At 40.3% G+C, this 17,547-nt stretch overlaps 1 protein-coding gene and 1 long non-coding RNA gene across 5 annotated transcripts in view; one reads left to right on the plus strand and one right to left on the minus strand.

The window, feature by feature from the left end:
* Nucleotides 1-8,613, minus strand: part of LOC307126756 (B-cell receptor CD22-like) — a 37,201-nt gene extending 28,588 nt beyond the window's left edge. For 2 of the 4 annotated variants that reach the window (XM_079817440.1, XM_079817442.1), the window contains exons 1-3: nt 8,568-8,613; nt 8,211-8,274; nt 6,520-6,873 (exon numbers count right to left, since the gene is read on the minus strand). In XM_079817440.1, coding sequence (XP_079673566.1) covers nt 6,520-6,873; nt 8,211-8,265 — 409 coding nt within the window. In that variant the 5' untranslated portion in view covers nt 8,266-8,274; nt 8,568-8,613. Of the gene's footprint in view, nt 1-6,519; nt 6,874-7,184; nt 7,421-8,210; nt 8,275-8,567 lie in introns of those variants that run through there. The other 2 variants (XM_079817439.1, XM_079817441.1) reach the window with 2 other exon arrangements.
* LOC307126761 overlaps nt 1-14,711 on the plus strand; it is a 50,878-nt gene extending 36,167 nt beyond the window's left edge. The window contains exon 3 of the long non-coding RNA XR_013816535.1: nt 13,087-14,711. This is a non-coding gene — a long non-coding RNA (uncharacterized lncRNA). The remainder of the gene's footprint in view (nt 1-13,086) is intronic.
* The last annotated feature ends 2,836 nt before the right edge of the window (nt 14,712-17,547 follow it).

Raw genomic sequence — 17,547 nt, forward strand, 5'->3', positions numbered from 1 at the left:
CCAGTGAGGGCTCCGGCCCGTGTCCCGAGTCCAGTGAGGGCTCCGGCCAGTGTCCCAGGTCCAGTGAGGGCTCCGGCCCGTGTCCCAGGTCCAGTGAGGGCTCCGGCCCGTGTCCCAGGTCCAGTGAGGGCTCCGGCCCGTGTCCCAGGTCCAGTGAGGGCTCCGCCTCCAGTCACGAGTCCAGAGATGGCTCGCCTCCAGTCACGAGTCCAGAGAGGGCTCCGCCTCCAGTCACGAGTCCAGAGAGGACTCCGACCGTGCCACCTACTGCTCCGCCGTGGAGGTTGTCAAACCCGTCTCCGCTGCTGTGGTGGTCGTCTGCTCCGCCGTGGGGGTCTTCAACCTCACCTGCACTGCTGTGGTGGTTGTCTGCTCCACCATGGGGGTCTTCAACCTCATCTGCGCTGCTGTGGTGGTCGTCTGCTCCACCGTGGGGGTCTTCAACCTCGTCTGCGCTGATGTGGTGGTCGTCTGCTCCGCCGTGGGGGTCTTCAACCTCGTCTGCGCTGATGTGGTGGTCGTCTGCTCCGCCGTGGGGGTCTTCAACCTCGTCTGCGCTGATGTGGTGGTCGTCTGCTCCGCCGTGGGGGTCTTCAACCTCGTCTGCGCTGATGTGGTGGTCGTCTGCTCCGCCGTGGGGGTCTTCAACCTCGTCTGCGCTGATGTGGTGGTCGTCTGCTCCGCCGTGGGGGTCTTCAACCTCGTCTGCGCTGATGTGGTGGTCGTCTGCTCCACCGTGGGGGTCTTCAACCTCGTCTGCGCTGATGTGGTGGTCGTCTGCTCCGCCGTGGGGGTCTTCAACCTCGTCTGCGCTGATGTGGTGGTCGTCTGCTCCACCGTGGGGGTCTTCAACCTCGTCTGCGCTGATGTGGTGGTCGTCTGCTCCGCCGTGGGGGTCTTCAACCTCGTCTGCGCTGTGTGGTGGTCGTCTGCTCCACCGTGGGGGTCTTCAACCTCGTCTGCGCTGATGTGGTGGTCGTCTGCTCCGCCGTGGGGGTCTTCAACCTTGTCTGCGCTGATGTGGTGGTCGTCTGCTCCACCGTGGGGGGCTTCAAGACCGTCTGTGCTGCTGTGGTGGTCGTCTGCTCCACCCTGGCTGACTGCTCTGCCTACACCAGCCTGGTCATCTGTCCCGCCTACGCCACCCTGGTCATCTGTCTGGCCTGCACCACCCTGGTCATCTGTCTGGCCTGCACCACCCTGGTCATCTTTTCAGCCTGCTCCTTCCTGGTCTTCTGCTCGGTCTCCAGGCCCTCTTCCGCTCCATGGGCCTGGCCCTCCATCCCACCCCCGTGTCCGCCTCCGCTCCACCTCCCTCCGGGATTATTATTATAGGAGTGTCTGGAAGCCACTCCTTAGGAGGGGGGCTATGTCACAATTCATCCTGTGTGAGTGCCCATGAGAACCACCTGAGGGCACTCCACTCCAGACTGTCACTCCATCAAGGACTACATCACCCATAATCCTTTGCCCGGACTCTTCAACACCCATTGATTACATCCACCTGCACCCCATTTCCTAGTTAGCTCACCCTATATAAGCCTGTTCATTCTGTCAGTCATGGCCAAGTCTTGTTTGTTTGTTGTATTACTGCATTTCTGAGCGTTTTCCCTGGTTTCATGTCTCTGGTTTTGGATTATTTGCCTGTTCTGTGGATTACCCGTTTGCCTGTCTCTCCTGCCTTGTTTGCCTGTTTGGACTGCTTACCTGTTATGACCTCTTGCCTGTTTTTGACTACGAGTGTGGATTACCCTCTGAATAAAGCTGCATTTGGATTCTCAACCTCTGTCTCGAAGCAGTACGTTACAATTACAATGCAGCAATGCATTAGTTCAGAACGTTGATTAACTTGCCTGTACAATAAGCTGTTTAAAACGTACATTCTCCCGATCAATTTTGAGCATCCAGATGGCATAATCAAACATCGACGTCAAGCTTAAAGCGTCATTGTAGAGCATTAAAGGGTTAGTTTACCCAAAAATGAAAATTATCCCATGATTTACTCACCCTAAAGTCATCCTAGTTATATTAAAAATGGCCTGGCTCTTCCAAGCTTTATAATGGCAGTAACTGTTGGGTAATTTTTGAAGTCCATAAAAGTGCATATATCCATCATAAAGGTGCATCTGTCCGTCATAAAACTGCTCCACATGGCTCCGGGGGATTAATAAAGTCCTTCTGAAGCGAAAAAGTGTAGCGCCCTCGCCTCTCGCAGTTCAAAATGCTTACACTATGTCAGATGACATTGCACACCAGTTACGCTCGTCTGACGTAGCGTTAGCATTCTGAACTGTGAGAGGCGCGAGCGCTACACTTTTTCTTTAAGTTGGATACGGAAGGCGATTCCCCGGAAGCTAGATAATTTACTTTATAAAGTTTATAAAGCCGTGTGGTAGTGATGCGCGGGTCGTCTCATAACCCGCGGGCCCCGCGGGTAACCTGCGGGTCGGGTTGGGGCGGGTTAAGAAATCTTCACTTATTTGCGGGGCGGGTTGGGGCGGGTCATTAAAAACAAAATAAAAAAATCTATGTATGTTGCCTGCAATTCCCTATAGCCTATATAAAATATTTGGGAGTATCTATTTTCATATTTTATTAGGTTTTTTTGATAAGGTTACAATATGAAAGCCGTAGCAACGTAACTTGCATGATGTCCCCAAGCCTTTGGCATCACGCGGCACGTCATGACAGCTGCGCGCCGAGCAGCTCCCACCGGCAGCCACGACAACAAAAACGGAGAGATAAAAGTGAAGATGGAAGACGAGGTGCTGGAGTCTAGCCGAAATAGATTAAACCCTGGTACAGTGGACGCCATTCTTTGTTTGCACAGCGAATGTAAACACGCTATGAACATTTCTGTGTGCTAAATAAAACAAAAGTTTAGTGGTTATGTAGCGTAGGCTATAAACTGCCTATACAAATCTGAAATAAAAAATGGTTAAGCCTTCAAGATCCAAACGCTACTTTGGTGAAAATTAAAGGTTGAAAATCTTTATCATTATCTTGTTATTAATATGACCTGATTTATGATTAATGGTCGCGGATGCGGGGCGGGGCGGGTTTTAAAATTGATACACTGGTGCGGTGCGGGCTGGGGCGGGCCAAATAATTTCATAAAAGCAGGACCCGCGGGTTGGAAAAAAAGCTGACCCGCGCATCACTACCGTGTGGAACAGTTTTATAGTGGACAGATGCACTTTTATGGACTTCAAAAATGACCCATCAGTCACTGCCATTATAAAGCTTGGAAGAGCCAGGACTTTTTTAATATAACTTTGATTGTATTCGTCTGAAAGATGTCATATACACCTAGGATGACTTGAGGGTGAGTAAGTCATGGGGTAATTTTCATTTTTGGGTGAACTAACCCTTTAAAGTCTAGTCTGTGCAAACCTTAGACTGTAAAAAAATATGGACGTAGTGTCCGTGACGTCACCCATAGGATTCTGAAGAGCAGTTTTGTAGTGTAAAGTAGGATTGAGCTGGCCGTTGCCATCTTGGCAGCTCGTCATCGCGCGTCACTCCTGGATTATAGAAAATGGGCAAAGAGGCGGGACGTGGGTGGAGCTGAGGTGACGTGATGACTAACAGACAGCAGACAAACGCCAATCCACCTGTCACTCAAAGTGGCCACGCCCTTAATTATGCAGAACTTTAAGGCTTTATATAATGTAAATGAATGATTTATTAAAAAAATCACCCCCTCACAGTTGTCATGAAGGGCAAAATTAGCCATATAGACCAAAACCACAATTTGTCCCAGACTGTAAGCATGTTTTTTTCTGCTGTAAAGTTGGGCATTTTAACATGAGGCTCAATGAGATTCTGCTCCTTCTGGAGTCTGTCTCTAGTGGCCAGTCGATGAATTGCAGTTCAAGTCACTTCCGTATTGGCTTCAAGAGAAACTGCGGGAGATTGCCGCTTGGTGCAAACCCTAGTTTGAACTTCTGTTTTTGTGGCAGCTCCTATGGCAGCGCTGTCGATGAATAATTAGCTGGTGAAGTGGATTTACTTATTGTAGAGTTAATGAAAGTTATCATGAGCTTTGTAGTGTTTGAAGCGGATGTTGTCCCAGTAAATCCCAGTATACTAGGAAGATTTTAATATAAGCGGGTTATTCGTAAATCCATAAGACAGGGGTGTCCAAAGTCCAAATGCGGCCCGGGGATGAATTTAAAACGGCCCGCAGCGCGTCTATTAAAATGTATTATATGTGGCCTGCCACGGATCATTTACAAATCATGCAGTTTCATGATGTCACCGCAAGGTGGCAGTACTAGACTTTAGGCCAGGGAAACAGCGCCCAAAGCGGAACGAAACAGCGCTGCTTGTGCTCTGCGCAACCATAGACCGTAAAAAAATATGGACGACGCGACTTCATTGACTTCCGCTGACCATAGTTGAAGCTTTTGTATGCTCGCTCACGGCGCTGACATCTTGGGACCGAGTCTGCGCAGTAGCGATCTCGGGACTGGAGTTGCGCAGTAGAGAACAGGAAGTAGAGGCGCGATTATCAAGAGCCCGCCCACTCTCTCACAGATGCAGAACAATTCATTATGTTGGTGTGAAATAAACAGTTATAGAAATGTAGAGATTAAAGCTAAAGCTCCAATCTCCTCCCAAAAATCCTGAAAAAAGTCCATTAGTGCCTCAGTGACAACTTCACTCGGAGAAGCCGTCAATCTCAGCTGTCAATCATGACGTCACACCCCCCGTTTTTATAGCATCACATAACTCACTAAAACTAAACTTATTTAAAAAGCGAACACTTGAAATGAAATCATCGTAATAAAAACTGCCTAAAATGACAGAAACCATCTTTAGGAAACAATTATTTGAAGTATAATTTAATTGTTTAGTGTGTCTCACGTCCATTCAAATACATGGAGGGGTGGGGTTTAGGAGCTATACTGGGAACGGCCACCGGGGGGCGATCGAGGCTCGGAAGCTTCAGTTTCTGACAGGAGCACTACAGGCTTGTGCGCAACTCGCGAGCTCTGACTCTGATCAAATGTGTTTACTTGCTGAGTGTTTCGATCACGCGCCCACTAAACAGCCTTCCGAAGCCCGTGAGAAGTGTTCGAGTTCAGCGCTGAGGTCTCCGGTACTGAATCTCTCTGTGATTTGATTTAATTTAAACTGCACTGACTTAATAAACAACACTAACGTGCAAATCAGCTGAGCCGATTCAAAATCATTTTCAAACAACAATTCGCATTTCGAATTTATCATGCGTTTACTGTCGTAACACCTGTAACCATGGTAATTTGTCAGAAATGTAGGTTAATATCTAATTTTATTTAATTTGTAATGTAGACATGTATTAAATGAGTAATAAAGGCCAAATTGCAGACTATTTTTTGTCATAAACTTGCAGTTTTGTGCATTTGTATTTATATGTCTATAGACTAAATACCATTCTAGATATAGAAATAAATATATATATACACACACACACACACACATATATAATGTATGTATTACTTTTTGCCTTGTGTGCACTGAAAAAAATCATTTAGTATTTTTGTCCTGTTTCTAGTCTAAATATATCTAAAAATTCTTAAATCAAGATAAGTTAAATGACATTAGATATTTGTTCTTGTTTTCTGGAAAATAAAATTTAATTTAAGTGACTTTTTGTTTAAAACAAGCAAATATATCTGCCAATGGGGTAAGAAAAATAATGTTTCTGTTTGGAATCTTTAAGGAAGATTTTGGAAGATTATTTTTCTAATCCATTAGCAGATAATTTAGTTTGTTTCAAGCAAAAACTCAATTCATTTAAATTTTTTTCCCCCAGGAATCAAGAAAAAATATGTAATTTTCCTTAGTAAAAGCATCTTGATTTAAGAATTTTTTGATATTTGGACTGGAAAAATGACAGAAATACCAAGTCAGAAAAGCATGTTTTGTAGTGTGGTTTTACCTGTAGTGATCTAAATAGAGCACTTATTAAATTTAAATAAGAACAGAGTTCTAACTCCGTAATAATATTAAAATTTCACCCATTAAAACTTTTTGGTTGATGAAAGTTTTACAGATATTGTTAAATATCTATACATTTACTGTGTCCTATCTCAAGCTACTCTACTGTCAGCTCAAGCTTTTGTCAAATATATATTATATAAAAAAAGTTTGGACACCCCTGCCATAAGATCTTTCATGCTGTGGAAATACAAACCAGAGGACAGAGCACGAGTGCAGTGCTGAAAGGGGCGGAGCTACATAAGGTCTATTGGTGAACTACTAGAAGAATAAAAGTGCAGTAAACAGTAAAACTACTTACACATCAGTGTGTTAATGATTACGATAATAGACAAAAATAATATGAAAATGATCCGTTTGCATTATAAAGCAGCTTAACAGACTGTTTTGTAGGCAGTTAAATAACTGGAAGTGAATGACACCAGAAGCTTCACACAATCACGTTACATAATATTAATTCAGCAGAGGAATAATAACAAATGGTCACGCCACACTTACATTAAGATAGAAGAACATGAACAATATGACACTCACCTCTGACAGCAATTTCAACTTGGGAGAAGGTAGGTTTTCTGTAGTTATGTTTCAATGGACCGCTGGTTTCAATTCTGAAGTAATATGACCCATTATGACTCTGACGGACATTATCAAAGCGTGTGGAGCAGTTTTTCTCTGTAGCAGTGCCGAATATTTCTCCTCTTAACGGTCCAGCCTTGGGTTTACTGGAGTCAAACACTGTGGCAGAGACTCCGTCTTTATACCATATTCTCTTTGCATCAGTGAGCTGAACTTTTTGATCAATATCAAATGTGCAGGGTATGAAAACACAGGATCCTTGTAGAGCTTCTACTCTCTCTGGCAGATTGATATTATTAAGACAAAAAACTCCTAAAACACACAGACAAGAGGAACGGATCACACAGAGTTTACATGCAGAATAAATGCAGGGCTTATTCTGCCCTACAAAACAAAAAGGCAGTAACTGCATTTTTGGTCAAAAATGAGTTATCATTTTCATGATATTCAAGGCATCCTTTGTTATGTGACAAAGCATCTTATCTCAAATGTGTGTCGTTTTGGAGAAAAATGGTAGTCGTTTGTAAAGTAACTGCAAAAAGCCCTAGTGAAACAAAGCATGAGTACAGTAACATCCATTAGGCTACTGTATTCTTGTTATGTTTTACCTAACAAAAAATTACCGTGTTGCTGCGCAGTGAAGTTACTGTTTCCATGGTGAACACACACAGCTGATTTTGCGGCGTCCTCACGGGACGGTTTTAACATTTGCGATTTCACCCTTCTAACTTCACACAAATTTAGTTTGAGATGGCACAAAGCCGGGAAAAGATGATGGTTGAACTGACGATGAAAAGAAAATACCCGGAGAATGATAAGTAACTGCGACAGATTAAACATTTAGAGGCTAGGCTATCACAAAATAAACACCTGTCAGCCGCCAGGGCTGACTTCCTCTCAGAGGTCCATTCAGATAGCATTATGCTAATTGACAGGCGATGTTTTAAATAGTTTTGCTTACCTGCCCCTGATTCTCCCTGCACCTAGCTGTAACTTTATCCTCTGTAACTTCACATCATCACCGATGCCATGTAATCATTTTTTTGTTCATGTCACAAAGTTATAATCCAACCAGCAGTGGAAAAATATTAAATAACTAGAAAAGCACTCGGAGAGCACTAACCTCTGTCAAGGTAGCCTAATAGGTCACTGAGGCAATACAAATTGCAAATATCCCGTGTTCCGGATCACTATCAAATTAATTTGGGTTTGGTAAATCCATGTTCAGGAAAACAAATGGCTCCAATTATTTCAAATACAGTGTATCTAACACACCCAGAGCCCAAGTTGTGGCAAAATAGTTTTTGGAGAATCTGTAGTTACTGCCTTTTTCCTTGGTTTTGTGCCACGTTTATGGTAAGTAATACAAAGCAAGAATACAGTAACTGCAAAATAGGGGTAAAATATTAAATTAAATATGAGAATTGATATGTACAAAGAATAAGCTAATATAAAGTAACAAAACAGCCACATGTCCAATAATCTACCTACAACTACTTAGGCTGGATGACAGGATAACTTTAAAGTCATGTTTCTCAGTTCTGCACTCTGCGTAGTTACTGCCTTTTTGCTTTGTAGGGCTTATTGCTCTTTAATCTTACAGAGGTCACATGAAAATGCTTTCAGAATATAATCTATAAGAATGAGACCTTGTATCAGACATCCAGTGAGGAGGAACGTCAACGATAATTCCATCATGTTCATTCACTCCACCTTACAACAGAAAACACAAACACAATCATACACACTCTTAAAATAAAGCCTCTTTATTGGCATTGATGCTCCATGAAGAATCTTTAACATCCATGGACTCTTTCCTTTCCACAAAATATTCTTTACAGTGAAAAGTTCTTTAAATCAAAATCATAGATCATAAATCAAATCACTAAATATCTTACATTATTTTTAGAAAGATAAAACAGTTTCATCTTGAAGAAGTTTACAACCTCAAAACACTGAAAATCTCAAAACGACAGAAGTTTTAGTGTTGTGTGTAAAAGACTCACCAGAGACGAGAGAGAGAGCCTCGACTGTGACACTTTTACTCTGGATAGAGGTCTTTTACCGCTATTAGAGATTTTACCACTTCCCCTTTCAGTCAGAACAAAAAAAACGTCTTGTGAGATCCAGTGTAGAAACTCTCAATAATTCTCAGTTTATTCAGTGTTTAAAACGCAGTCCTATAACACTATATAACAGGAAACATTAACATTTTATTTCTCTGCATTTCTTACTTTTTAAGGGTTGGTTATTACAGTATTGCAGAACGAAACATGGGAAATTCAGGACTAAATATCTGGCAGATTCTTTCTTCCCTGAGATACTGAGAGAAACTGGAAGCAGAACAGATTTCAGCTAAATATGCTGTTTGTGTCCTGTCTGTTTCTCTAATGAAGACGCCGATGATAAAATGTACTGAAGCTTGTTTCCACCAATTAAAAAGTTAATTAGGTACTTTTCATCAAAAATAACAGTAATTAAGAACCTAAAAAATACAATAAGTTTTAATAAATATTTTATTTTGCCTATATAAACAATAGTCTTTATGGTGGGAGTTAGTCTATTAGTGGATAGCCATCATATTAAGCACCTTATCAACAGCGATTATAATGCTATTATGAACATATAGGCTATTAAATATGAATCAAAAGACCGCAGGCTTCAGGCCTTCTCAGAATAGCTCAGATCATCACAACTTGTAGCAGGGCGGCCAACTGTCACGCATTCACCGCGAGATTCACACAAACTGTTCTCATGCATCACACGTCCATTTTCTCACACAGTGAAAAGAGAAGAGGACACTGACAGACAAGACAGAGCAGGTTACTATGATGTGAAAAAACATCTCAGCCTACGAAATTGTCAATTTTATTATGGAATTCAAACTATAAATACAGTTTTGGCACTCTTAAATGTGAAGTGACAGATCGCGGCACGTGAACCGATAATCTCTTCCTCTTTACTACTAGTGAATAGCAAATAAACACGAATGAACGTTACAAGGTATGTTTAACCAACATTAGAAAACTTTTAAAATACTCATGACCAGCCATACAAGAATTTATCACACTTTATTGTGGTAACAACTGTAAGGATCGGTTTTGGTGCTAAGACAAAAGCTGCAATACACACCCCAGCAATTGAACAATAAAAGTCACTAATCTTGAGAGAAGATCTCACAGAAACTGTGTGACAACACCCTGACAAACATTTCTCCCCCCTCCTCCCCATTTTGCCCTCTCCTTGCCCTGTTTTCAAGTCACCAAATCCAGATATAACAGTGATGATGTATCTTGTAAATCTATTGTTTTATCCCTTTCATGTTTGATGTCTTTTTAAAGGTCTCAGTGCGAATGGTAAAATGGTCTCAGTTTCACTGCAGTCACTAGTAGTATTAGAAAGATTGAAAACTAATGAGAATTCAGTTCTCCTTTGAGTAGTCTCTTCAAAGATATCTGATCCACTCCCCCAAAACCAAGTGGGGGTGTTCCAAATATTTACAGCCCTTTTGTTCTAGTTTAAGTATTTAAGGCTGGATAATCTAACTCTCAGGGGGAATATTCTGTAGTCAGAACCCCCCGTGCAAACTGCATGTAGATGTGCCAGACATGATGACTCTTTTAAATTATTTTCATATTGCTTTGCAATTGTGTTTTATGTTTTTACGCTGATCAGTTGTGTACCATGGATTCTTGTTTATTTATTTACTGTTCCTGTCTGGCCAAAATAAATGTTAATCTTGATTTATTCTGTATCTTTCTGAAATCATTATTTTATTCGTGTCCATGCGGGGTTAGTAGGAGTTACCGCAGATCTCTCTGCCAGGGCAGATCATACTGGGATCCCCATAGCGGGAGCATTGAGCCATGCATGAGGGAAAACCTAATTTCTGACTGCCACTGTTATTATAAGTTGCAGTTTCCGTGACTATCACTAAAATTACACGTTTTGTTATGAGTAAACATGTGTGACTCACTTAGAGGTAAAATAGTTCACCCTGCAATCCTCTGTAATATCAGAACTGACTAATCTGTGTCCGTTAGAGCAAGCGAAACCGGACGCTTAGCCTATTTGAGACTCCGGGTCCCATGGAGGAACAAATATTTGAAAATAAGTGATACTAAGAAAAATCAACGATCTAAATTAAATCGCAACTAATCTTAAAATCAGCTGATAAACTCTAAAGTTAACACACTTCACATAGAATTGGAGTCAGATAAAATTATTAATGGAGTCAGATTTAAAATGAGATATCAATAAATTAAGAGAACTTCACCGAAAGGCTGAAAAGGCTTACACGCAGAATTCCTTTTGACCAAGCCATTAGTATCCGGTTTTTGGGCTAAATGGATGGAAATTTACAGTGGTGACCTGTCCTCCGTGATCTCCCGGTGGCGAGTGTCTTTTCAGCTAAATATTGGGATTGCCACAAGCGAGAGGTTTGATCTTCTTCTCTTTCTTCAGCTGTTATCACTGCATGAAAAGTGGGATTTTCGACCCCGTAAACGCCTGTAGACTCCCGGAAATCTCCCTAACGTCGTCATGATTCGGATCGCGTGTCAAACCGCCAAACTGCTGAAATTTGGCGATTCAAACCGCTGATTCGACTCGCTGATTCATAACATCATAAGCTTCATGATGCTGTGTTTTGAAATCGTCATCACTATATAAGCCGTTATTTAGGGTTTTTTTGCGCACAAAAACTATTCTCGCTGATTCATAAAGTTATTTTAGAACCACTGTAGTGAGATGGACTTTGTAACGACGTCTTTAGTAACTTTTAAGGGTCTTGAGAGTGTAAAGTGCATTGTGCCAATGGAGGCCTTTCAGAGCCATCAGATTTCAACTAAAATATCTTAATTTCTGTACTGAAGATGAACGGAGGTCTTACGGGTGTCGAACGACATGAGGGTAAGTAATTAATGACAGAATTTTCATTTTTGGGTGAACTAACCCCTTAAGATGACAGAACAGGACGACAATGAAGACGACAGAACAGGACGACAGTGAAGACGACAGAACAGGACGACAGTGAAGACGACAGAACAGGACGACAGTTGAGATGACAGAACAGGACGACAGTTGAGATGACAGAACAGGACGACAATGAAGACGACAGAACAGGACGACAGTTGAGATGACAGAACAGGACGACAGTGAAGACGACAGAACAGGACGACAGTGAAGACGACAGAACAGGACGACAGTTGAGATGACAGAACAGGACGACAGTTGAAATGACAGAACAGGACGACAATGAAGACGACAGAACAGGACGACAGTTGAGATGACAGAACAGGACGACAGTTGAGATGACAGAACAGGACGACAATGAAGACGACAGAACAGGACGACAGTTAAGACGACAGAACAGGACGACAGTGAAGACGACAGAACAGGACGACAGTTGAGATGACAGAACAGGACGACAATGAAGACGACAGAACAGGACGACAGTTAAGACGACAGAACAGGACGACAGTGAAGACGACAGAACAGGACGACAGATGAGATGACAGAACAGGACGACAATGAAGACGACAGAACAGGACGACAGTTAAGACGACAGAACAGGACGACAGTGAAGACGACAGAACAGGACGACAGATGAGATGACAGAACAGGACGACAATGAAGACGACAGAACAGGACGACAGTTAAGACGACAGAACAGGATGACAGGACGACAGAACAAATCAACATATACCAATTTATCTGAACAATTTATCTGAACAACTAGACAAAGAGTGTTGACAAGGACAAATGTATAGTACAAAGCACTAAGCAATCGACTTATTTTTGGCACATATGGAACCCATAAGTAAGCAATGACTGTTGACAAGGACAAATGTATAGTACAAAGCACTAAGCAATCAACTTATTTTTGGCACATACACTCTAAAAAAAAGTCTCGTAATCATAAGGGAACCTTTTTTAGTGCTATATAGCACCAATTTTGGTGCTTCAGTGGTTCTTCAGAGGTGCTATATAGCACCTTAGTCAAAGAACCGGTGAAGAACCTCTGAAGAACCGGTGAAGAACCTCTGAAAAACCGCTGAAGAACCACTGAAGCACCAAAAATGGTGCTATATAGCACTAAAAAAGGTTCCCCTATGATTACGAGCCAAGAACTATTTTTGGTGCCATATAGAACCTTTTTTTTTTAGAGTGTATGGAACCCATAAGTATGCAATGACTGTTGACAAGGACAAATGTATAGTACAAAGCACTAAGCAATCAACTTATTTTTGGCACATATGGAACCCCATAAAGGAGAACATCAGAGCTTCACAAACTCCTGCCGACTCTCACATCAACATCAGCTGAGTCCTTCTTATTACACTTTACACTGAACATCAGAGGCGATTCATTCAGAGACTGAACAGGTGAAGCTACGACTACTGATTGATTTGATAGAGTGTCATTACACAAGAGAAATCGACTTTATGCTGAAAGTTACTTACAGGTTGAGCTGGAATATGTGTGTTGAAGTGCCATTAAGAGCTGTCATCATCTCATCTGCAGGATCTGCACGTGTTGTTGTGTCATCAAGTGGTATGTGGTCAATCAGCCGAAGAGTCAGACTGAAGGTCAAACCCGCTTCTGCCGCCTAGAGGACCGGAGGGGAAAATTACCTTTACTTTCCTATTAGAGCAATAGTATCCCGCTGCACCAAAGTTATTTTCACGCTGTTTTCACATGGATTTTAATCGGATCGATGTCTACAATATTTAACAACAATACTTTTAAATAAAGTCACTTTTCTGGTCACATTTAAGCAAATGAGACATTTGACAACAGAAGCATGAAGGAGAATATGTGGAGTTGCGTGTGATATTTCTGCCATGCCATTTCTGTTCACGTCTTTCACGTTTTATCAATAAAGCTTTTTTTTGCATTTGTCAAAAGATACTATTTGTCTTAATATTAAATAATTATTCATTAATAAAACGTATTCATTTCGTTTTCAGGGATGAAAAGACTTTAATCCTTTCAAGTCTTTCTGCAGAAACGCCATGATATGGGCTTAAGAGTCACAATTTTTTGTGTTTTAAGATGATTATTTGTTGTTTGCATGTTTTTTGTTGTTGTTTGCAAATACATTTTAGACCTATTATTTTAGAAATACTTTATAAATGTCCTCTTTGTTTTCATCCAGAGAAACACATTTCACTTGTTCCTTCTATAAAATTGTTATTTTTATTTGAAAATGTGAAATATGTCACATTCTCTGTGTTTAAGTATTATTTGTAACAACATGAACATGAAGGAAATAATACGATTGAAAATGCAGTGAAATGGGAAAAACTTTACAACATGTTACACATTTAATATATTTTTAAAATAATAAAAAAGTTGTAGTTGAAGTAACAGTAAACTATAGTGTCCATTAACATTAAATATCCTCATACTTTGTGTCAGTATTATTTGTAACATGAATGTGAAGGATAATACTACACTATCCAGGTCAAAAGTCCAATAGATTTTGTAATGTTTTTAAAGAAATAGAGACATATTGTGAAATATTTACTGTTTTCTGTTTTCTATTTGAATATATGCAATTTATTCCTGGTCAGATAAAAACTGTTCTTTTGAACTCTTGAATTTTTTTACATTGTTTTCATCAATAATCATAAATGTTTCTTGAGCAGCAAATTATCATATTAGAATGATTTCTGAAGGATCATGTGACACTGAAGACTGGAGTAATGATGCTGAAAATGCAGCTTTGATCACAGGAATAAATTACATTTTATTTTTTTGGGTATTTTAATAACACAAATGCAGCCTTGGTGAGCAGAAGAGACTTCTTTAAAAACATTTAAAAACCTTACCATTCTAAAACTTTTGACCGGTAGTGCATATTGTACACTGTAGGCCTACAACATGTTACACATTTATTAATTTTTTTTTTTAAATAAAAACGGTGTATAGTTGTAGCCTGTGTTTGTATCCATTCATTGACATTAAGCATGATCAAAGGCTATGTTTTAACATTTTGATCATTGTGCATCATGATATGCATATTATATGATTATATGACAAAATCCATGTGAAAACAGCTTATATTTAACAAAAGATGCAAAACACGCTCGATGCAATCACTGCCCTTGCAGTCCAGAATAAAAGAGAACATCCCCATCCCATTTAATTAACTTTTTTAATCTCCTGGTAATCAATTCTAATTTAAATCGTTTTATTTCTAGTTCTTAATTTTTTAATACCTTGTATTTTCTTTCTCATTTTTATGTAAAGCCAGGGCTCAACATTAAAAAAAATTCCCACTGGCCCCTGGGGCCAGTAGATCAGAGTTTTGCTGGCCCCTTCTATATTTGTATTGGCCCTGAAAGAAATATAAGGAAAACTTTTCCATTAAGCTGTATGTATTGTATACATTAGGATTGATCAATACAGCAAATGGAGTACATTAATTAAGAGCTAGAGAGCCCCTGGAGACATGCAAAAATAACCAAATTGTCATTGTAACTATTAATTTTTTATTGCCTGACCAGTAATGTTAGCACTGTGTTTGCCTATATAATGTGTATATAAAAAATATATATATATTAACAAAAGATAAACAATTAACAAAGATACACATTATATAAGATATTTTTGGCTTCATTTAGCCGTAGTCACGTGACATAGGTGTTTTGAATCACGCTTCGGGTGCACATGAAACCGAAAGTATAATTTACTCGTCTCGTCTCGGTCTGTTTCGGAGCGCACTCGCTGCCTTTGGAATGACGCCCAAATTCACTCATGACACAAGTCTAGCACTCGCACTTTGGATCTATCATTTATGAGCAAAGTTATGGTGATATATTAGCTAGCTAGTTGAGTAACTTACCTTCGACATGCTTCATCGGTGAGGTACTGAGAGCCAACGTCTTCGCAATTCTGTATGACAGTATGGCGTTTGTTTTGCCTTTGCGGATGGCCAATCACTGGCCCGCGCGGGCCAGTGATTGGCCATTCAACTAGCCCGACATACTCTTTTACTGGCCCCGGGCCATTGCTTATGTCGAGCCCTGTGTAAAGCACTTAAAGCTACACTATGTAACTTTTCCGTCCACTAGAGGTCGCCTGTAGAATCTTGGGACATGTGGTCTTCACCGCACAGCCGGTGGAAAAGAGTCAGTATAGGACTCGGGCAGAAATCATGTTCATGGATGCGATTATTAACATTACTGTAGTATGAAGCAGAGCAGGACCGAGTGTTGTAGAGCTGAGCAAGGCCGCAGGAGCGATTGAAGAGCGGGACTGTTATTATGGCATGGTCGCCGGCGCGGCGGCGCCACTTCCTCTTTTCCAGTCATAAGTATGAGGTACCGCAACTCTGTTTATCGTATTAGATATATCTGAGTGTGTTGAAAAGGAAGTTATGGCGTTCGCTCGGCGGCTGCTATGATTCATACTGCAGTGAGAGTACAGCGTTTCTTCTAAATAAAACCGGAAACCGAGGGTAACGCAGATATGACGCAATCGACAGGCGACTCCCTCAAACGCATAGCTCACACGTCCTGTCTCCTTGGTTAAAATAGCAATTTCTCACGATTTACAAATAGTTGGAAACATTTGGGATAGGGGAGCGCGAGGCACAACCTAACGCGGGGTTAGTTGTAACACGCATATTTTAACCCTTTCCACACATGCCAGAATGACGAAACTTAGTGTATTTACTAGTTGCCATATCAACATTATTTAGAGAAAAAATAGCGCCAAAATTAAAAAATCTCTGGAAGATATTACTGAACATTTATTTAACCATAGCAAAAGTAAATTTCTTACTTAAGTTTAGTTTTCATCTCTGTTTTTTGTGTTTATTTAAAATAAGACAAATCCGATATTATTGTAATCTTATATCTGTTATTTAACAGTTGAGATAGTTCTTTAATGCTGATTTAACCAGCAGAAGACACGAGCCACAGTTTAAATCCTATTTGTGCAGATGAGGTGTGTGTTAACACTGCGTTACAATGAGCCCCTATTAGAAATATGCCGTTATATTCTATACTTTTATAAATTCTTTTAAGAAACCATGAGAAAAGGGGGAATAATGACTGAGAGCTAATGTTCAGATATGATCAATTATTATTATGTTTTGAACTATGCTGTATAGCTGTATTTAGCGATGTGTTTGTAGTCAAACTCAAAAATGCTTATATTTTTAATGATTACATGAAATGCCATTATTTTATTTTAAAAATGTAATAATTGTATTTTGTTAACAAAATATTTTAGTTTGTCTTGAATATTTTTTTGATTATATCAGGTAACATTTTAAGCTGTTATTTGGTCATGTTACATTGTGCCCCACCACATGTTACAATGTACCCCACCTATGGGGCATGTTGTCACATTTCACTTCCATTCTTTCGGGGTAAATCAAGAAAAAAGTTTACACTGTATTAATGAAACAAAACCACATAATTGTACTAGACATGTGTGCAATTAATGTGGGAAAAAATAAATATTCTGAACCCCAAGTAGATTTACACTAACTGAGAAAGTCAAAAAGCGTTAGGTTGTGCCCCGCTCTCCTCTATTCTAAGTACTCAACTGAACAAAATATATAACACTGGCCTAGCGGTTTTTGGATATTTTACTGCAAAAATCTTACATATATACTATAGTTCACCTTTAATTACCATTGTGTATGAAATTTGGTATATAAATAAACTTGCCTTGCAATGAAGCTAAAAATATAAACAACTACATCATCATGTTGATATGCTATATTTTTACTATAAAACTCGACAATCATGTCTTCTAATATCTTCAATTGTTGCATATATGAGCTGCAGCGGACACATTTGTAAACAACTTCACTTGGACCCATTGTGCGAGCTGTCTCTTTAACACCGCGTGGTTTATACATGTTGCTGCTGATTGTGATTGGGCTGACATGACGTCTTGACTAACATCAGCTCTATTACGGCTGTGACACGTTTATTAATGATGACAGCGGTATGAATCAACAAA

This window comes from Gobio gobio (genome assembly GCF_949357685.1).
Source record: "Gobio gobio genome assembly, chromosome: 5".
NCBI classification, from domain to species: domain Eukaryota; kingdom Metazoa; phylum Chordata; class Actinopteri; order Cypriniformes; family Gobionidae; genus Gobio; species Gobio gobio.